This window comes from Arvicanthis niloticus, chromosome 6 (genome assembly GCF_011762505.2).
Source record: "Arvicanthis niloticus isolate mArvNil1 chromosome 6, mArvNil1.pat.X, whole genome shotgun sequence".
Lineage (NCBI taxonomy): Eukaryota > Metazoa > Chordata > Mammalia > Rodentia > Muridae > Arvicanthis > Arvicanthis niloticus.
This window is the reverse complement of record NC_047663.1, coordinates 23633741-23654098: the sequence shown is the minus strand read 5'-3', so window position 1 is coordinate 23654098 and position 20358 is coordinate 23633741. Positions and strand designations below refer to the sequence as shown.

Genomic DNA, 20358 nt, shown 5'->3' with positions numbered 1-20358 from the left:
CAAAAATTACCCCAAAAGGATAAAACTCACTTAAGGAGAGTACAAGGTAAAAAGGTGTAAGAGGGGAACATGCCCATTGCTTTTACTTTGTTTGTTTGTTTGTTTTCAAGACGAATCTCCTTGGCTGTAGCCCTGACTAGCCTGGATCTTATTTTTCTGTCTGTGAATGGGAGACTTTTTTTTTTTTTTTTAATGTAGGAGTTAGGGGCTTTCAAGTAGAGTATTAGAGAGAGTGTTCCTAAAGACAAAAGATTTACCAAAGGTGTTACTATTTCTACAGAGATCACAAGGAGGCAGACTTTTAAGGAATAATTATTTTTGCTTTTTTTTTTTTTTCCTCAAGACAGGGTTTCTCTACCCCACCTGTTCTGGAACTTGATTTGAAGACCAGGCTGGCCTCAAACCCAGAGATCTGCCTGCCTCTGCCTCCCAAGTGCTGGGATTAAAAGTATGGGCTACCACTGCCTGGCTTTCGTAATTGTTACTTAGAATTTATTTACTTTATATGTATGAATGTTTTGCCTACATGTATGTATATGTATCACGTGTATAACTAGTGCCCTCCAAAGTTCCCCTGGAACTTGAGTTACTGAAAATTGTGAGTTGCCATGTGAGTGTTGGAACATGAACCTGGGTCCTGTCTCTCCAACCATTACCTATTCATTTTAGTTTAAGTTTGGTTTTTCTAACCAAGCCTTTAGGAGAACGCATGCTTCAGGGTACCTTTTTTTAACTTCACAGAGCTTCCTCTTTGAGTGAGTTTTCCTGTGACATTCAAAAAATAAGGAAAGCAAAAGAAAAAGAAAGAAAGAAAAGAAAAATAAAGGATACTTTCTGAGGTCTTTTGCTTTTGTTCCTCTTTTTAGCTTGTTCTGGAACTTTCCCATGTTGTTTGGTTTGATTTTCTTTTCAGTTGTCTCTCTTCCATGTTTGTTATGTTCTAGAAGGGAGCCTTAGCAGCAGGGTTAGTTTGACCCTTTCAGATTGTAAATAAGCACTTCTAGTTTCATGGTAACCCCTTCTTGCTCTCAGCAGTGGGGGCTTGGTTATTTCTGGGGTTTCCTGTTTTTGGGTCCATTTACATCTCTGCTTTCTCTTAACCGTCTTCAGCACTGTGCACATCCTGTGCCTGTTGGTGCTTCTGTTTATGTGGTCAGAGTTGGAAGTTTAAGACACACCTTATTAACATCGTTTTGTTATAAATGTCTACAGTTTGGGGTTTGCTGTCCAGAAGCTGTTGTTCCATGTGGAGATTTAAAGAGAGATATGGCCAGATATGGCGGTCCTCATCTGTAATCTCAGACACTTAGCAGGTCAAGGCAGGAGGATCATAAAAGCCAGCCAAGCAATGCAGAATGATCTTGTTTCATATTCTTTTGTTTTTGTTTTTGTTTTCTTTTTTTCTTTAAGACAGGCTCTCACTAGGTACACTGGCTGGCCTAGTACTTGCTTTGTAGATCAAGTTGTTCCTAAACTCACAGACATCCACCTGCCTCTGCCTTAGCATATTCTTCCACACCAGGCTTCAGAATAAAAGTTTGAAATAGCGGTTAAGGTTGTAGCTCAGTGGTAGAATGCTTAGTATTTAAAAAGATAATATTAAGGCCAGGCATGGTGGTGCACACATTTAATCTCAGCACTTAGGAGGCAGATACAAGATCAAGGTGGATCTCTTGAGTTCGAGGCTACCCTGGTCTACACAGCTAGTTCCAGGACAGCCATGGTTTATATATACATCTTTGCCAAAACAAACAAAAATGAATAAAGAAAATACAAAAAAGGGCAGGGGAATGTAGCTCAATGCAGGGAGGGGTACTTGCCTAGCATGTGAGAGTCTGTGAATATAACTCAGTACTGAGTATAAGAAAAGAAAATTTTGACTATGAAAGAAAAGCTAAGTCAAAAGGTGATTTGGACCAGGTGATGCACACCATTAATCCCAGAACTCTATTTGTACACTAGGCTGGCCTCGAACTTATTTCTGCCTCCCAAGTGCTGGGATTAAAGGTATTTGCCATGCTGGGCACTGGTGGCGCACGCCTTTAATCCCAGCACTTGGGAGGCAGAGGCAGGTGGATTTCTGAGTTTGAGGCCAGCCTGGTCTACAGAGTCAGTTCCAGGACAGCCAGGGCTACACAGAGAAACCCTGTCTCAAAAAACCAAAAAAAAAAAAAAAATATATATATATATATATATATATATATATATACACACACACACACACATACACACATATACATACGTACATATATACACATACATATATGTGTTTATATATATACACATACATATATACATATACACACACGTGTGTATATATATATATATATATATATATATATATATATGGTATTTGCTACCATCCCCTGTTTAGAAAAACCTGTTTTAACTAGTAAATACTTAGAGGTGAGAAGGGAAGGTATATATGAAGACAATTCTTTGTTTTTACTTTGTAATATAGGAGAAAAGCCTCTGCTTTAAGAAGTAGAGTTGATCAGGATTCAAGAATAAGAATTCACCAGAGGCTTATGCTATGTAAGGTTCAAGAAAGCCAATGAAGCCAGGCGGTCTGTGTAGATCAGATTCCCTACATTGAGGCCCTGGAAGACCAATGCTTGATGCTGCAAAGGCGAGACCTCAGTTGTAGTGGAGATCCCAGTATATTGGAGATGTCAGGAAATTGAGGCATTTATTGAGAAAACCTGCAGAATTCTTGGCCATAGTCAAAACTGTTCTGTCTTTGGGTTACTATTGCTGTGATGAAACACCATGACCAAAAGCAACTTGGAAAGGGTTTATTTTGCTCACATATCCCTGGTCACAGTCCACTGAGGAAAGCTAAGGCAGGAGCCTGGAGGTGGAAGCTGATGCAGAGGCCATGGAGGGATGTTACTTACTGGCTCACTCCTCTGGCTTGCTCAGCTTCCTTTCTTATGGAACCCAGGACCTCCAGCTCAGGAATGACTCCACCTACAATGGGCTGGCCCCTCCCCCATTGGTTACTAATTAAGAAAATGCCGCACAGCCTACCTACAACCAATCTTATGAATGTATTTTCTCAGTTGAGGTTCCCTTTTCTCAGATTATTACAAATTGATATAAAACTAGCCAGCACATCTCCCCTCAAACGAAAGCCTAGGATTAGATGGATTCACTGCTGAGTTCTTTCAAACTTTTAAGGAAGATCTACCAATCCTTCTTAAGTTATTCCATACATAGAAAGAGAAGGAACACTGCCAAATTCAGTCTGAAGCCAGTATAACCCTGGTATCAGAACTAGGTAAAGACATAGCTAAAAACAACAGATCATTTTCTCAGATGAATATAAATGCGGAAAATCTCAGCAAAATACTTGCAAACCAAATTTAGGTACACATGAAGATTATACATCATGACCGGAAGTGCAGTGTTGGTGTGATCTGGGTAGATTAATGAATAGAATACACTATGTAAATAAGCTAGAGTACCGTGACTTCTCAGAGAAGTTAGGGAAAGTATCTCAGTCATAATAGAATTGTTGGCCAGATTTATGACTCTTTTTTTTTTCCCCAGAAAAAGAAGCTTCTTATAAGAAAGTGTCATATGTCATCACATACTACTTGAAGGCTATAAAAAAAGTGAAGTGAACTTAGGGATGGTGACACCTGAAGGAAAAGACACAGAAGTAGAATTGGTTCAGTATGAAAGTGTCTGGAGGCTAGAAAAAGGTGTGGAGCCCATGGAAGTAAAGTTACAAAGTGGGTGCTTGGAACTGTAGGCTGAGCTTGGGCTCTCTCCACCTAGGCTTTGTCTGAGTATTATATAGGAATATGTCTCTTTTCACAAAGTTGCAGCTGGAGCCAGCCTTCGTGTTTACACCTTCCCATCCATGACTTTCTCAGAGACTTGTGGCTAGTGACTGAACAGACAGATCTCTACAGCACTTGGTCTGGCTGTGAGTTAGTCATGCCTGTTGAAGAAAATGTGCTTTATTCTCTAGTGTATTAGTAATAAACACATTCTTTAAGATATGGGGCTGGAGAGATGGCTCAGCAGTTAAGAACATTTGCTACTCTTCCTGAGAACCCGAGTTCAGTTCGCTGTTCCTAGCACCCACATTGGGTGGCTTATAACCACCTGTAACTCCAGGGCTCTCACACCCTTTTCTAGCCTCCAGAAACTTGCAAACGTATCTTTGACATTTATTATCGTGGGCGGGTAGGACATAGCAGGCTTTGAGTCTGTTTTGGAGTCTCCTCAACACTACACTGTTCTGTTTTGCCCAGTAAACAAAATTAGTTTATTTCTTGTGTTTGTGTGTAAAATTGGATTTTACTTTATAGTCTTGGTTGGCCTGGAATTCACTATGTATAGACATGGTTAGCTTCAGATTCACATGTGCCTGCTTCTGCCTCCCTAAACTGTGACCAAAGGTGTGCATCATTATCCCCAGCAAAACTAAGTTTTCAATAGGAATGTATGAGTTTGCTCATTGACATTCTAGCACAGCCTAAAGAGAATGCTGTATAACACAAAGTTCCCTCATTACTAGTGCTATTTGTAACAGGCTTTTTTTGTGCCCACCCCAGTTCCCGAATAATGAATGACACAGAGGCTTATTTATGAGTCAATTCCAGACCTTAAGCTATGTTTGTGCCTAACTAGCTCGTTCTGTTATACTAATCTAAGTTCTGCCACATGGCTGGTTACCTCTCTTCAGTTTCACATATCTAACTCCCTCTGAATCTAGCTGGCATCTCTCCCCCACTCTCCTTTTCCCAAGTTCTCTCTGCCACATGTCCTGTCTTACTATTTATTCTTCTTTTTGCTATATAGGCCATAGGTTTTCTATTTTAACCAATCAGAAGATGCCTTGGGCAGGCAAGAAAGGACAGAGACACATGTCCATCACTCAAACAGCCAAAAGTGTCTTTTAAATCTTTAAATTACCTAGATATGGTAGTAAAAAAAAATATAATGTCTGTAAATCTAGCTCTTTGATTCAAAGCCAGCGTCAACTATACAATTGGACTCTGCTGGAGGTGAGGGGGAGGCAGATGGCTGGGTGGGAAACTCAGTGGTTAAAAGGTTAAAAACACTCACTATAGGACTAGAGATGGCTCAGGGGTTAGGAATACTGACTGCTCTTCCAGAGGTCCTGAGTTCAATTCCCAGCAACCACATGGTGGCTCACAGCCATCAGCAATGGAATCTGATGCCCACTTCTGGTGTGAATGAAGACAAATACAGTGTATACATATAAATAAATTTTTAAAAAGTAATAAATCTTTAAAAAAACAAAAACCACTCGCTACAGCCAGGTGGTAGTGTATGCCTTTAATCCCAGTACTCAGGAGGCAGCAGCAGGCAGATGATCTCTTTGAGTTCTGGGCCAGCCTACTCTACAGAGCCAGTTCCAGACAGCCAGGGCTACTCAGAGAAACTGCCATGAAAAGACCGAAGAACAACAATTGCTGTTCTTGTAGAAGACCCTTGTTCCCAGCACTCCACCCACATAGCAGCTCACAGCCCCCTGTGACTCTGGTTCCAGCAGATCTGACACCTTCTCATAGCCACAGGTATCTGCATGCATATGGTGCACTAACATACATTCAGGTGGCACATAGATGTATAGAAGAAAAACAAATAATTTTAAAGTTGAAATTCAGAAAGCATGTGAGTGGAAGAGCATAATGAAGTAGCATCATATATATTCAGCAAGCAAGTTTTGTATTGTCTGCTCCATACTCTGGGATTGAGGAAAGTTCTGAGTGATTACTGTCCCCTTCATCCTGAGCAGGGAAACAATGTAATTGTACAGGACAGAAAGAATCCAGGGTGGATAAAGATTAGATTGTCACAGTGCATCTGTGGTTAAGCCTCTTCAGTTCTCCATCACTTTTCTGAGAATCCTCACTCAAAACACTTTGAAGATAAAATATCCAAATGTTGGGTGGTTTGGCCTGTAAACAGAAATGGAAAGAACAGGAAGAGGGCTTAATTGGGTTGTTTGTCTAGGTCACTTAGGCAAGCTTAACTTTATTTTAATAAAGGGCAGAATACTGAAAGCTTCTAACCTAGTCAGGACTAGCTCTGACCAGATTCCTGGGACTAGCCTGCTCCTGAAGTGACAGGGCAGTCAGGTTTAGGTTAGGTGCCAGAAACGGTAGGAGAATGAGAAACTGGTGCACACACACCTTACAGGTGGTAGAGGGAGCACATCGCTGGTGACTAAACCACCTTCCCTTCAGTCCATTTCTCTGCATTGTTACAGCTCTTTAAACCTCCCTATGTAACCTGTTGTTCTGTCTCCTTAGTACCAAATGCGGAGAGAATGGGGGATAAGGTATGACCCTGTTTAAAATCGATCGTTTTTCCCTGTGTGGAACTAGCCATACCTTTATTCTTTGTCACATTTTAATGTCCTAATGATACCTTTTTTTTTTTTTTCTTTTAAGTGGAGAGATCTAATGTTCTTTGTCAGGAACTGGATCATTCAAACTTGATCTGTTAAAGAAAAGAAAAAAGCCAGGTGTGGTGACTTATGCATTTAATCCCAGCACCAGGAGGCAGAGGCAGGTTTGAAGCCAGCCTGGACTACATAGCAAGTTCCAGAACAGCCAAGACTATATGGCAAGACCTTTCTAAGGGAAAAAAAAAGGGAGGGGCAGGTAATGGTTCAGAGAGAGAGTATTCATACATTGGCTGTTTTCATTTCTATAGCAGGTTGTTCTCTTTAAGATTTTCCAGATAAAAATCTCATAATTTCATGATGTTACTGTGGTTAGTGTTGTTTTCTCTAGGAATCTCGTGCTATAGAAATTCAGTACTCATGTCATAACATAAAAAATTCAGTCTTAGAAGCTGGATGTGGTGGTGCGTGCCTTTAATTCTAACACTTGGGAGGCAGAGGCAAACAGATCTCTGTGTGCCCCTGGCCACCCTGGTCTACGGAACAAATTTAAACAAGCCAGGGCTACGTAGTGGGACTCTGTCTCCAAAACAACAACAAACTTGTATGACCTGGGCCTTAAGTACACATAGTTCAGTGGTTGGTGCTTGTCTTGCCTATTTGAGACCTTGAGTTTGATCTCCACATTAGGGGGTGGGGGAATGAGTAAATCATGGGGCTAAGACTGTCCCTTAGTAGTAAAATAAATATACCCAGGTTCAATCCTAGCTCCAAAAGAAGGGGTGCGGGGCTGTTGAGATGACTCAGTGGATAAGAGTACTTCCATGAAGACTGTCAACCTGAGTTTACTTTAGACGGAGAGAATTAAATCTCAAATTGTCCTCTGACCTCCACATGAGCCATGGAAAACTTTTGTCTTTGTGTTTTCTTAATCTGGTTATAGAATCCTGAGAGTTTGAGATCCTAGATTCAAAGGAGCTCTGTTTTTTTGGTTGTTTCTTTTTCTTTCTTTCTTTTTTTTTTTCTTTTTTCTTTTGAAGTTGAAGTAGGATCTCAGCGTGATACCTAGGCTAGCATTCAGTCTTCTTGCCTCGGCTTCCTGAATTGATGGAATTATAAATGTGCGCCCCCTCACTGAAGCCACGTAGTCACAAAGATTGGTAATTTCTACTCTAAGGCATTTTTAAGAACAATTGCTTATGGTGTGTGTGTGCATGTGTGTGTGTGTATGTGTGTGTGAATGCCATGGCATGCATGTGAAAGTTAGAGGAGTGGGAGTAGAGTCTCTCCTTGTACTGCGTGGGTTCTGTGGCTCACTCTCTGGTCCTAGCTTAGCAGCTAGTGCAGGTACTCACTGAGCCATTTTGTCAGTCTCCTAAAACATTTTGAAATGAGGAAATTCTCAATTTATGCCAGATTACTATTATTATGTTAAATATTATATCTTTAATATTTGTGGAAAGGGACAGAAAGTCTCTATGAAGCTAGTCTTCCAGTCCCTTGTTCCTTTCCCCAGACTATCACTGTTAAAAATTTCTTACCTGTGTATTCAAGAACTATCTGCAAAGACATGTGCATATTTTGTGTGTGTGTGTGTGTGTGTGTGTGTGTGTGTATTTGTGTATGTGTTGGGGGTAGTTCTGTAGTGCCTTGTTCTCTAGGAGTTTGTTAGGAATATTGGCTTCGGGTTAGATATACATGTTGCTTTGCCATACTAGGCAGATACTCTACCACAGAGTTAGTAACCCCAGCCTTTGTAATGGTTGTTTTATTTTCAATTTAGTTTGTGTAGAGGCCAGAGGACAAGCTCTGGTGTCATTCCTTAAGAGCTAGCCACTTTGTCTTTTGAGGCAGGGTCAACCAGAGGCTCCTCAGTTAAGGCAGGTTAGCTGTCCAACAAGACGGTTTGTGGCAAGAACTTTATGAGCTTTTTTATCTCCTCAGTCTATGGTTTTGTTTTTTGTTTTGTTTTGTTTTGTTTTTATGAGACAGTATCTCGTATAGCACAGATTGGCCTCACTTAATATGTAGCTGAAAATGACCTTGTACACCAGTCTTGTCTCTGTCTCCCAAGTTCTGGAATTATCGGCATGAGCCGCCATACTTGCTGTGCTTGTTTTTAATTCTAACACTGTAGTGAATGTTTCTCAAAAGAATGGAAAATAAAAATTTACTATTCAGATCTTATCTCTATAATTAACAAGGATGGATACCATTTCAGGGTGAAGAAGAATACAGTGAAGAGGAGAATTCCAAGGTGGAGCTGAAATCAGAAGCTAATGATGCTGCTGATTCCTCTACAAAAGAGAAGGGAGAAGAAAAGCCTGAATCTAAAGGCACTGTGACTGGGGAGAGGCAGAGTGGGGATGGACAGGTCAGTACACAGCACAGCCCTCCTATTGGGGGCTGGTACAGGGCCTCTCACCTCCTTGGAAGAGTAAGGAGGCCCTTATCTTCCAGGAGAGCACAGAGCCCGTGGAGAACAAAGTGGGTAAAAAAGGCCCTAAGCATTTGGATGACGATGAAGATCGGAAAAATCCAGCGTATATTCCCAGGAAAGGGCTCTTCTTTGAGCATGATCTTCGAGGACAGACTCAGGAGGAGGAAGTTCGGTAACAGCCATTTTCTGCTTTGCTGCTGCTGGCTACTGTGCTTAGTGCTTACTGTCAGTCAGATGCTTTGCTGGACTGCCTGCTTTACTACTCAGAACAATTTAAGATGAGAATTACTGATGAGAAAATGAAGCTCACAGTGCTTGGTAGCTAGATGCTAGGCGTGCTACCACAGACTTGCAGTCCCAGCACTCCGGAATCTGAAGCAGGATGGTTATGAACTTGTGGCCAGTTTGGCTACTTAATGAGGCCCTGTCTCACAGAGCAAAAAGAGATGGGTGTAGTAGTGTGCAGCCCACTTCCAGCTCTCAGGATAAAGAGGTAGGAGAGTCTTAGATGAGTTCCAGGCAAGCCTAGCCTACATATAACAATTTCCAAGCCAGCCAGAGTTACATGATAAGACCCTGTCTTTAAAAAAAAGGGAAGATTTGGGGCTGAAGAGAAGGCTCAGTGGTTGAGAGCACTGACTGCTCTTCCAGAGGTCCTGAGTTCAATTCCCAGCAACCACATGGTGGCTCACAACCACCTGTAATGAGATCTGATGCCCTCTTCTGGTGTGTCAGTGGTACATTTTAGTACAGTGGTACATTTTAGTAGACAGATAATTTCTAAGTATTAATTGTCTCAAGACACCTCTGCTTGGTTTGGTCCAGACCCAAAGGACGACAGCGAAAGCTATGGAAAGACGAGGGTCGCTGGGAGCATGATAAGTTTCGTGAGGATGAACAGGCTCCGAAATCTCGACAGGAGTTAATTGCACTTTATGGCTATGACATTCGGTCTGCTCACAATCCTGATGACATCAAACCCCGAAGAATCCGGAAACCTCGGTAAGAAAATTCAATAGCCTTTCTAATCTTTGAAGTGACTGACTGTGGGATATGGAACATCTCTGATTGCTTTTTTATTGTTGTTGTGTTTGTGGGGGTCTCTTTTTTGTTTGTTTTTCTTAACAATTTTACTGTTTCAGATTTGGAAGTCCCCCACAAAGAGATCCAAACTGGATTGGTGATCGATCAAGCAAATCCCATCGCCACCAGGGTCCTGGGGGCAACCTACCACCTAGGACATTTATTAACAGGAATGCAGCAGGTACTGGCCGCATGTCTGCATCCAGAAATTATTCTCGATCTGGGGGCTTCAAGGAAGGTCGTACTAGTTTTAGGCCTGTGGAGGTTGGTGGGCAGCATGGTGGCCGGTCTGGTGAGACTCTTAAGCATGAAGCTAATTACCGGTCACGGCGTCTGGAGCAGACTCCTATGAGGGATCCATCTCCAGAACCAGATGCTCCATTGCTTGGAAGTCCTGAGAAAGAAGAGGTGGCCTCAGAGACACCAGCTGCTGTACCTGATATCACACCACCAGCTCCTGACAGGCCCATTGAGAAGAAATCTTATTCTCGGGCAAGAAGGACCAGGACCAAAGTCGGGGATGCAGTCAAAGCTGCTGAGGAGGTTCCTGCTCCATCTGAAGGGCTTACTTCAGCAGCCACAGTTCCAGAAACTACTCCTCCAGCTGCTAAGACTGGGAACTGGGAGGCTCCAGTAGATTCTTCCACAGGTGGACTTGAGCAAGATGTGGCCCAGCTAAATATAGCAGAACAAAATTGGAGTCCAGGACAGCCTTCATTCCTGCAGCCACGGGAACTTCGAGGTACGCATTCCAGGCTGGGGACTAGATCTTACTATGTCACTGGGACTTACCTCTCAGGAGTGCAATGTATGACAGAGATAGCTCCTTACTCCTTAACAGGACAGACAGGGTAGATTCATAAGTTTATCTGCTTGTCTTCAGAGCAGTTTCTGTGATTCCCCCCAAGCCTGTCTGGCTGCGTATGCACACTGTTAACTGTCAATACTTAGCTCCTTAGTATTGGGTAAATTTCTACTTCTCTGCACAAAAAGTGATAGAAGATAGCATCTTCAGACTGTCTCCGCCAATGCTTAAATGTTGGAAGGCACAAACGTATTTGAATCTGGATATTTTGTTCTAAAAGAAAATCCTTTCTAAAATCCTTTCTTCTAGAGACAAACTTCTTACTGGAACTATGTATGATACTAGTGCTTTTTGGTATGTTTTGAAATGTGGCTAGAAGGAAGAATTGAACTTTTAATTAATTAATTTTATAAATACATGTATGGTAGTAGTACCACATATATTTAATTTCAGCACTAGGGAGGCAGAAGCAAGTAGATCTCTGTATTCAAGGCCAGACTGGTTGACAGAGTGAGTTCCAGGACAGCTAAGGCTATACAGAGAAACCCTATCTCAAAAAACAAACCAACAAAATAAAAGCACACATAGCTAGCAAGTATCATTTAGTTTTTGAAAAGCCTTTTTATAATTTATTTATTTTTAATTCATATGCATTCATGATTTGCCTTCATTTATGTCTCTGAAGGTCTCAGATCTCCAGAAAGTTAACAGGCAGTTATAGGCTGCCATGTGGGTTCTGGGATTTGAACTCCAGTCCTCTGGAAGAGGACTTTGAAGCAGCCAGTGCTCTTAATCTCTGAGCCATCTCTCCAGCCTGTAATTTTATTTTGATGTGTTTAAGTGTTTTTCCTGCACCTGTGTCTGTGCACCATGTGTATACAGTGCCCATAGAAGCCAGAAGAAGACATCAAATCCCTTGGGAAAAAAATTATAGATGTTTGGGTTGCCATGTGGATGCTGGGAATTGAACCCAAGTCCTCTGGAGGAGCAGCCAGTGCTCCTGAGCTATCTCTCCAACCCTCTAGGGCAGACTTAAAGATTGGAAAACTTCATGAGCACTAGGAATTTTGCCACTTCTACTTTGGTAGAGGTAACTTTAGTTTAATTATTATTTCTTCTGGTTTTTGAGATTACAATTGCATCATTTTTCTATTCCCATTCCTCTTTCCAAACCCTTCCATGTACTCTTCCTTGCTTTCTTTGAAGTTCATGGCCTTCCATTAACTGTTACATTAATTGTTATATGCATATGTGTATATATATTTATATTCCTAAATACGTAATTATTCACCTCAGTCTGTATAATGTTCCTTGTGTGTGTGTTTTCAGGACTGACACTCTTTGATACTGGATAACCAGTTGGTGTGTTCTTCCTAGAGAAAGACTGTCTCCTGCTCTCAGCATCCCTTAGCTGTCTATAGGTCTTTGTATAGGGTTAAGGTCCAATAGGTTTTTCCACTCTCCACTTTGACATGTCTGTTGTTGTCCTTGTTCAGCTCATGTTTGGGAGAATTAATGTATGGGTGTGGTTTCTGATGGGACTAGGAAACAGTCTCTCAGCAGACTCTTAACCCTCTGGCTGCTCTTACAATCTTTCCACCCCCTCTTCCTCAGCGATCCCTGAGCCATAGGTGCAAAAGTTGTTTTCTGGGTATGTCTGTTGGGTCTCAGTTCCAAAACTGCATTTTGATTGGTTGTGTTTTGGTTTTCTGTAATGGTCTTCATCTATTGCAAAGCAAAGTTTCCTTGATGGGTTGGTCAAGACTACATTGATCTGTGGTATAAGGACAAATACGTAGAATGTAGTTAGGGATTATACTGGTTTAGTAGAATGGTGGTTGTAGATTCTCCAAGATCCGTGACTTCACTACCTTGAGTAGTTAGCTAGATTTCCCTCTTATTGAGTGGGTCTTAAGTCCAATTACAGAGTACTGCACCCATGGTTTATCTGTGCTGTACTGGTCATTCGTGTGGTTGATAGGTGCCTTAGCTGGGTATGGTTGCTTGCTTCTCCTTTAGAAGGTTGTGTGGTGCTTGTTGGTACCATGAAAACTAGTTATCAGAAAATAGACGTTCAGATCAGTTTCTGCTCAGGAGTCTCAGGGCTGGTGCAGGTGATTTTTGAGCACCAAAAATTAGTGTAAACTATTGGTCCTAGAGTTAGTTGATCTCTGGACAGAGAAGTATATTTTTCATACTGATACTTTACCAATATATTTGGGAGTCTATTTATATAACATTTTTAAAACTAAAACCAATTATTTTATTTTTTAAGATTTATTTGCTTAAGCGCTGGAGATAATGGCTCGGTGATTAAAAGCCCATCTTATTCTTTCAGATGACTCAAGTTCAGTTCCCAGCACCTACGTCAGGCAACTCATAACTGCCTGAAACTCCAGCTTTATGGAGTTAATACCTGTCTTAAGGTTTTACTGCTGTGAACAGAGACACCATGACCAAGGCAACTCTTATAAAAGACAACATTTAATTGGGGCTGTCTTACAGGTTCAGAGGTTCAGTCTATTATCATCAAGGTGGGAATGTGGCAGCTTCTAGGCAGGCATGGTGCAAGAGGAGCTGGGAGTGCTACATCTTCATCTGAAGGCTGCTAGTGTAAGACTGACTTCTAGGCAGCTAGGATGAGGGTCTTATAGCCCACACCCACAGTGACAGACCTATTCCAACAGGGCCACACCTTCTAATAGTGCCACTCCCTGGGCCCAGCATACACAAACCATCACAACATCTCTCTGACCTCCTTAAGCACGTACACAGATAAACACAAATAGATAAACTTATTTACTTTTATGTGTATGAATATTTTTGCCTGCATGTATATTTGTGCACCACATATATGTCTGGTGTTCTCGTAGGCCAGAAGAGGGGATAGAATTCCATGGAACTAGTGTTACTGGTGGTTGTAAGCTACCACTACCACATAGGTGCTGGGAATCAAACCTGGTCCTTTACAAGAGCCATGAGTGCTCTTAACCACTAAGTCATGTCTTAATTCTAGGTGATTTTTATCCAGAGAGAATATAATCTCTTTTTCATATCTCATGATGTTAGGAGACATTTGGGCCAGCATTTTATAGTATGTATATATGCTACAGTCTTCCAAGGTTTCTATGTAGGGAAATATCTTCTTTAGAGGGGAAAAAATTTTGAATATGAGGGTTTTTTGCTAGTTTTTTTTTTTTAAGGGCTTTGTTGCTATAATAAAGATGTTAGGTGATTTTCTAATGCTAGCATTGACAGCAGATAGTTTAAACATTTATTTATTTTGTGTCTATGCATGCAGGTGTGTACACACACATGTACCTGAATAGATGTGTGTACACTACATGTGAGGGCATTGGATTCCCTAGAACTTGAGTTAAGGCCAGCCTGGTCTACAGAGTGAGTTCCAGGACAACAAAGGCTACACAGAATAACAAGTCAAGCAGACAGTTTTAAAGGATGAATGAATGCACTTGTTATTTTCTTGATGGTACCTTTAAATCCTGTTCACATTTATCTGTTCTCAACCAGTGACTTCTTGGTATATTACAGGTATGCCTAACCACATCCATATGGGAGCAGGACCTCCACCTCAGTTTAACCGGATGGAAGAAATGGTACAAAAGTGGGAAGGAGGAGGGCTGGGCTATACACCTTGGTGGTAGAGAATACTTAATACCCTGATTTGGCCTCCAGTGCTGTCAGAGTGTTGAGATAGAGTCTCACTGTTTCACTCTTGCTGGCCTGGACCTTCCTATGGGGTATACTAGGCAGCCTTGGACTCGGGAAGATCTGTCTGTCTCTGCCTCCCAACTGCAAGTACTAAAGACGCGTAGCACCACACCCAGACCTTAGTCAATGTGACAACACCATGACCAAAGCAACTTATAAAAGAAAACACTTAGTTGGGTTTACAGTTCCAGAGGGTTAGAGGCCATGATGGCAGAGCAAAGACATAGCTGCGGATACATCTGAGAGTTTACATCTTGATCCAAAAGTAGGAGGCAGAGATAACACACATAGAATGGCCCAGGCTTTTGAAATTACAAAGCCTACCCAAGTGACATACCTCCTAATCTTTCCCAAACAGTTCTGCTAACTGGAACCAAGTATTCAGATCTGGATTGTCCTTCTGACTGCCATGTTTGTTCTCTATTAAAGCCAAAATAATCTCTTTATTGTTAGAGATGTTCTCTTATCCATTACCGCAGACTGGCCTGGAACTTTATATAGCCCAGGTTAGCTTCACACTCATAGTCCTCCTGCTTTTGAGTCCCGTGTTCTAAGATTACAGGATTAGGCTGCCATGCCAGCTAATGTAAGTTCTTGATAGCAGTTTTTTCATTGATTACTCATGGGGTTTTGTTTTGTTTTAGTTTGGACCTCAGAAGTGTAGAACGTTTAGGTTCAAATGCTGTTGTTTTTCATCAGTTTTTTCAGTTCATTTTATAAATACATATTAAATACTGTCGTGTACTAAGTAGTACATAAAGCAAGTAGGAGTTGATATGAGAATCACCCCTCTAGACTCTTTAATCAGATCTCTCTCTTTCAGGGTGTCCAGAGTGGGCGAGCTAAGCGTTATTCATCGCAGCGGCAGAGACCTGTGCCAGAGCCCCCTGCTCCTCCTGTGCATATCAGCATCATGGAGGGGCATTACTATGACCCATGTGAGTCCTTTCTTCATTCTAAAGGGAATTAAGTGCCAAACTGTCCAGCTGCCAGTGGTCATCCTACATTGTCTAGTTGCTATCTTCTTCATATGAGAAACTTAGAACCTTAAAGGTCTGCAGGACAGAGAGAGATGCTGTTGTGGTATGAAGGGTCAGGGTTTATAAGAATCTCCATATATCTTACAGTGCAGTTCCAGGGACCAATCTATACCCATGGTGACAGCCCTGCCCCACTGCCCCCACAGGGCATGATTGTACAGCCAGAAATGCATCTTCCTCACCCAGGTAAGCTTACACTCCTGTGTTGTGTAGTACACGAGGGTTTGTGTTAGGACTCTACAGACCCTGCCTTTTCAATACTGTCATGCTGTCAAACGCTGGCTGCTTATGCAGCAAACTCTGTTTTAAGTCCCATTCTAAGAACTGCCTTCTAGCCTGTTGTGCTTTGTGGTCCAAGTTAAGCCATCTCAACATAAAGGTGGTGTCTTCTTCTACAGTTTCTATTTTCCTTTTTTGCCCAGGTTTACACCCCCACCAGTCACCAGCACCTCTGCCCAATCCGGGTCTCTACCCACCACCAGTGTCCATGTCCCCAGGACAGCCACCGCCCCAGCAGTTGCTTGCTCCTGCCTACTTTTCTGCTCCAGGTGTCATGAATTTTGGTAACCCCAGTTACCCTTATGCTCCGGGAGCATTGCCTCCTCCTCCACCTCCTCATCTGTATCCTAACACACAGGTAAGATACCTATGTTTTCTAGGTTTACATCCTTTAAATCACACAAGGCTGTGCTGAGGGAGAATAGAATGTTAAAAGAATTTTGTCGGAGCATTTCAATGCCTCTGATTCTCCTTTGTGGCACTAGGATGCCCCTTGGTGGTCAGGAACTGGAACTACGGCTTATGTAATGTCTTGTCATAGCTTATTTTCAGAGTTGTTTCTTGGTTTTTGTTTTTGTTTTGACACGGGGTATCTTACTTTGAACTTGCTATATAGACAAGGCTGGCCTTAAAGTCACAGAGATCCACCAGTCTGTGTCTCCTGAGTGCTGGGATTAAGGGTGTGTACCACCAAGCATGATCCTGTTTGGTTGTTTTGTTTTGTTTTAAGGTAGAATATCACTGTAGCCCTGTTTGGCCTAAAATATATGATCCTCAGCCTCTTGAATCTGAGGTACTTGGGAAAACCATGCCTGGCTTTCTCTTGAGTTTCTTTAAGGATCAGTGTCTTACATTATATCTTGGGGTGTCCCCGTGTGTTACTTATTCAACTGTACTAAGGGATGTGTTCTTCTCCTGGACAACATGTCTGTCCTGAGGGCACTTGATACCATCTGGCATCTTGAATGCCAGGACTGAGCTCAGCCTTTCTGTTGTCAGGTAACGGAATGACTGCAGACTTGGACACTACTTTAAAGAATGAAACCAGGGACTGCAAAGATGGTTCAGTGGTTAGAACACTTGCTGCTTTTGCAGAGTACCCAGGTTCAGTCCTATCACCCATGGCAGGCAGGCAGCTCACACTAGCAGTAACTCCAGCTTGAGGGGATCTGATAACTTTGTCGTGACCTCTGAGGGCACCAGCATCCACTCATACAGACACTGTCTTAGTTAAGATCACCATTGCCACCAGGCAGTGGTGCTGCAAGTCTTTAATCCCAGCACTTGGGAGGCAGAGACAGGCAGATTTCTGAGTTCAAGGCCAGCCTGGTCTACAGAGTGAGTTCCAGGGCAGCCAGGGCTACACAGAGAAACCCTGTCTCGAAAAACCAACCAAAAAAAAAAATCAACTATTGCTGTGAAACAAAACTAAAAGTATGACCAAAAGCAACTTGGGGGGGTGGGTAAAGGGTTATTTTGCTTACGCTACTGAGTCACTGTTTATCATTGGAGGAAATGAGCCTGAGCAGGAGCTGAGGCAGACGAAGGCCATGGAGGGGCTGCACTCTGGCTTGCTCCTCAAGACTTGTTCAGCTCGTTTTCTTTTTTTGTTGTTTGTTTGTTTTTACAATCAGGAAAAACTGTGACTGTGTAGTATTTGACAGAGAAAACACTGCTATTTGAGAGGGCGTTTTATTCAGATAGCACTTTCATTACACGTGGTCCAAGAACATTCAAATAAAATCAAAAGTTAAAGATTGGTCTTCAGGCATCATAGCCAGCAATGCCATGTTTGCCAGTGATTTCTCTGATACAAAATCACATCCACAATGTGACCAATTGAGGCTTCAAGTAAGTCATCAGCACTGGGGCCTTCTCAAAGCTACAGGCAAATTTGGCTGTGGTCTAAGGTAGAAGGAGGTCTGTCTCCTTGAACCACTGGCTATTGTTAGTGGGTTGGTTGTTGTTGTTGTTATTGTTGGAGATAGGGAATCACTGTGTAGAGCAAGGCAAGCCATACCTGTGCACCTCCCCTCCCCTAAAAAAGTATTTTTTAAAAATGGATGTTCAGTGCTTTTTTGGTTTTGCTGGCTAACGTCTTCTGGGTTAATTCTTAACATTTTTTTTCCTCCTGGATTGTGGGGTCCTAGGCTCCATCACAGGTGTATGGAGGAGTGACTTACTATAACCCTGCCCAGCAGCAGGTGCAGCCAAAGCCCTCCCCACCCCGGAGGACTCCCCAGCCAGTCTCCATCAAGCCCCCTCCACCTGAGGTATGGCTCCCTCCCACACTCCTACCATATGGGCTTTGCTTTCTCCAGAGGGTTTCTATGTTTTTTTGGGTTTTTTGATTTTTTTTAATGACATGATATAACAGTTTCCAACTTTTTTATTTCAGGTTGTAAGCAGGGGTTCCAGTTAATACAAGTTTTTGAATATTTTAAGTATAACATCATGTGAAAGTAAGTACTCAATGTACTGTGAGTACTCATACTTAGGTGCTTAATAAAACCACCTCATTAATGCTGTCTCAGGGAACTTGTTTTATGAATGCATTGGGCAGAATTGAAGAGAAACCATACCTACCTTCCGATTTTCACTTGGGAAACTGCACAATGAAAATAGAGGAGCCCAATCTAAACTAGATTAAGGAAAGAAAAAAATATGAGGTTAATTTGTTACAGTCAAAAAAGCCAATTGTAAAGATTTTAGAAGAGAGTGGCTGTGCGGCTGCCACAGGGCTTTGAGGGAGTGTATTGGTTCAGGAGGTGAGGTCTCACTGTGTAGCCCAAGCCAGCCTCAAACTTCCCCTCTTCTGCTCTCACCCCTGGGTGCTCAAATTACAGGTGTGGGCCACCACACCTGACTCTGGGATATTTTTATTGCTGTTGTTTTGTGGTCATTAAAGCACATTATTTAGAAGCTTAGGGTGTTGTATGTTTAAGGTTTTAGACTTGATCCTTGGCGCCAAATAAACCACATTATTTAGAAGTGGGCCTCTGAGAAGGCTTATATAAATATTCAGAGGTCCAACTCACACACAGTTCTTCTCTTTTTAACTCTCAATAGAACAGGAGAGGTGGGAACTCAGGAGTGAAGAGAAAAGCAGCTGCTGTCTACTACTCAGAGGGCTTCAAAGGTGTGTGGTGGCCCTGCCAGCAGACGGAGGATGAGGCCCTCTTTCTCTGAGGACAGGTCTGCTGGAGAGAGAAGAAACAGGTGGCTGCCTTCCACCTCCACTCCTCACTTGAGCTGCCTGGACTCAAGGAGCAGAGACTGGACAACCCAGGCTTCAGAAGCCTGTTTTTTACTTTCTCCCCAGAAATTCAAGTGTCTTCTGCTCCCAAGGAAGTTCCTTCCTGCTTGTTTGTTTGAATGTTGATTTTTTTTTTAAAAGCCTGATTTACCCTTCTTAAGTTAATGTTTTTAGTTTTTTCTCCTTTTCCCTGCTCTGCCCTTACATGAAACAAATTCATTTTAGTTTACCTTTCTGGGTTCACTTAAGCTCCTCCCTTAACCCCACATAATTGAGAATGTTTTGACCAAGTGTAAAAATAGCTGGCCTTTTCCTTGTGATTGGTCTTTATTAGTCTCTTTCACTCCTCTAACCCTGTGGAAGCTGTCTGCACGCAGCATCCCACTGTAGAGGAGAGCTCAGAGTGGGTGAGTAGGAGCCCTTGCTTGGGGTGTAGGTTTTATAAATCTGAGCCTTCAACAGTACCTCTCTTCTGATGGGCTTCATTCCTCCACTGAGGCAGAATCTCTGCTGTAGGGAGAGAGAGCAAAATGGATGCTTTTGTGAGAAGGGAGGGTAGGGTGATACCCTCTGCACTGTTAGGGAATGCGCTGCTGCGTCCTCAGGGCTGTCTTTGAGGTAAGTGGAATTAGTGGGCTCTGCTTCTTTTCTTTGTAGCCCTCCTGCTACATCCCCTTCCCAGTTGTGGACCAATGCATCTCTAGAGACAAATACTATCCAGCCATCTGTCTGCCTTGTCTTTTGCAGTTCTTCTCCATGCCTTTCCTGCTACAAATGTTTTTAGATGTTATTACTATACTTTCCCCAAATCCTGCTCCTGTACTTGCATACTGAAGGTAACTATACCTACACTTAAGTTCTAAGGAAGCAAGTCACCTGGGCAAAGGCTGTCCCTCTATTCTTCCCCTCATGGCATATCACATCCCCGTCCCTGTGGGAGTCTGTTGTTGCAGAACTTGGGAGAAGGTGATGGCTGTGTCTCTCTAGTAATGTCACTTTTTATTTTCCCTCCTACAGCTGGCTTAACCACTCTTGAGTCGGGTGGGGGGTAACCCTCAAGGAGGAGATAACTAAGAGGTTCTTCCAGGAGTAGCTGGTGGTTGTGCCTTTTATAGGCTTCCCTTTGCCTTAAACCTGAATATGTCTCCTCAAGCCTGTGGGCAGCATGCCCTGATTCCCAGACTAAGACACTGTGACAGTTGTCTGTTGGTCCACTGTGTTTAGTTGCAAAGATTTCACCATGTGCGTTGTTTTTTGTTACTGTTTTAAAGGGTGCACATTTGTGATCAGCATTGTGACTTGGAGATAATAAAATTTAGACTGTAGACTTGA

At 42.4% G+C, this 20358-nt stretch overlaps 1 protein-coding gene across 2 annotated transcripts in view; it reads left to right on the top strand.

Moving 5' to 3' along the window:
- Positions 1–20358, top strand: part of Casc3 (CASC3 exon junction complex subunit) — a 23626-nt gene extending 3268 nt beyond the window's left edge. The window contains exons 4-15 of one of the 2 annotated variants that reach the window (XM_034506088.2): positions 8613–8765; positions 8852–9003; positions 9657–9833; positions 9974–10095; positions 10282–10656; positions 14272–14336; positions 15275–15389; positions 15579–15677; positions 15914–16128; positions 17921–18043; positions 18169–18232; positions 18840–20358. In XM_034506088.2, the coding sequence (XP_034361979.1) occupies positions 8613–8765; positions 8852–9003; positions 9657–9833; positions 9974–10095; positions 10282–10656; positions 14272–14336; positions 15275–15389; positions 15579–15677; positions 15914–16128; positions 17921–18043; positions 18169–18192 (1620 nt within the window). In that variant the 3' untranslated portion in view covers positions 18193–18232; positions 18840–20358. Of the gene's footprint in view, positions 1–8612; positions 8766–8851; positions 9004–9656; positions 9834–9973; positions 10657–14271; positions 14337–15274; positions 15390–15578; positions 15678–15913; positions 16129–17920; positions 18044–18168; positions 18233–18839 lie in introns of both variants that reach the window. The other variant, XM_034506087.2, reaches the window with a different exon arrangement.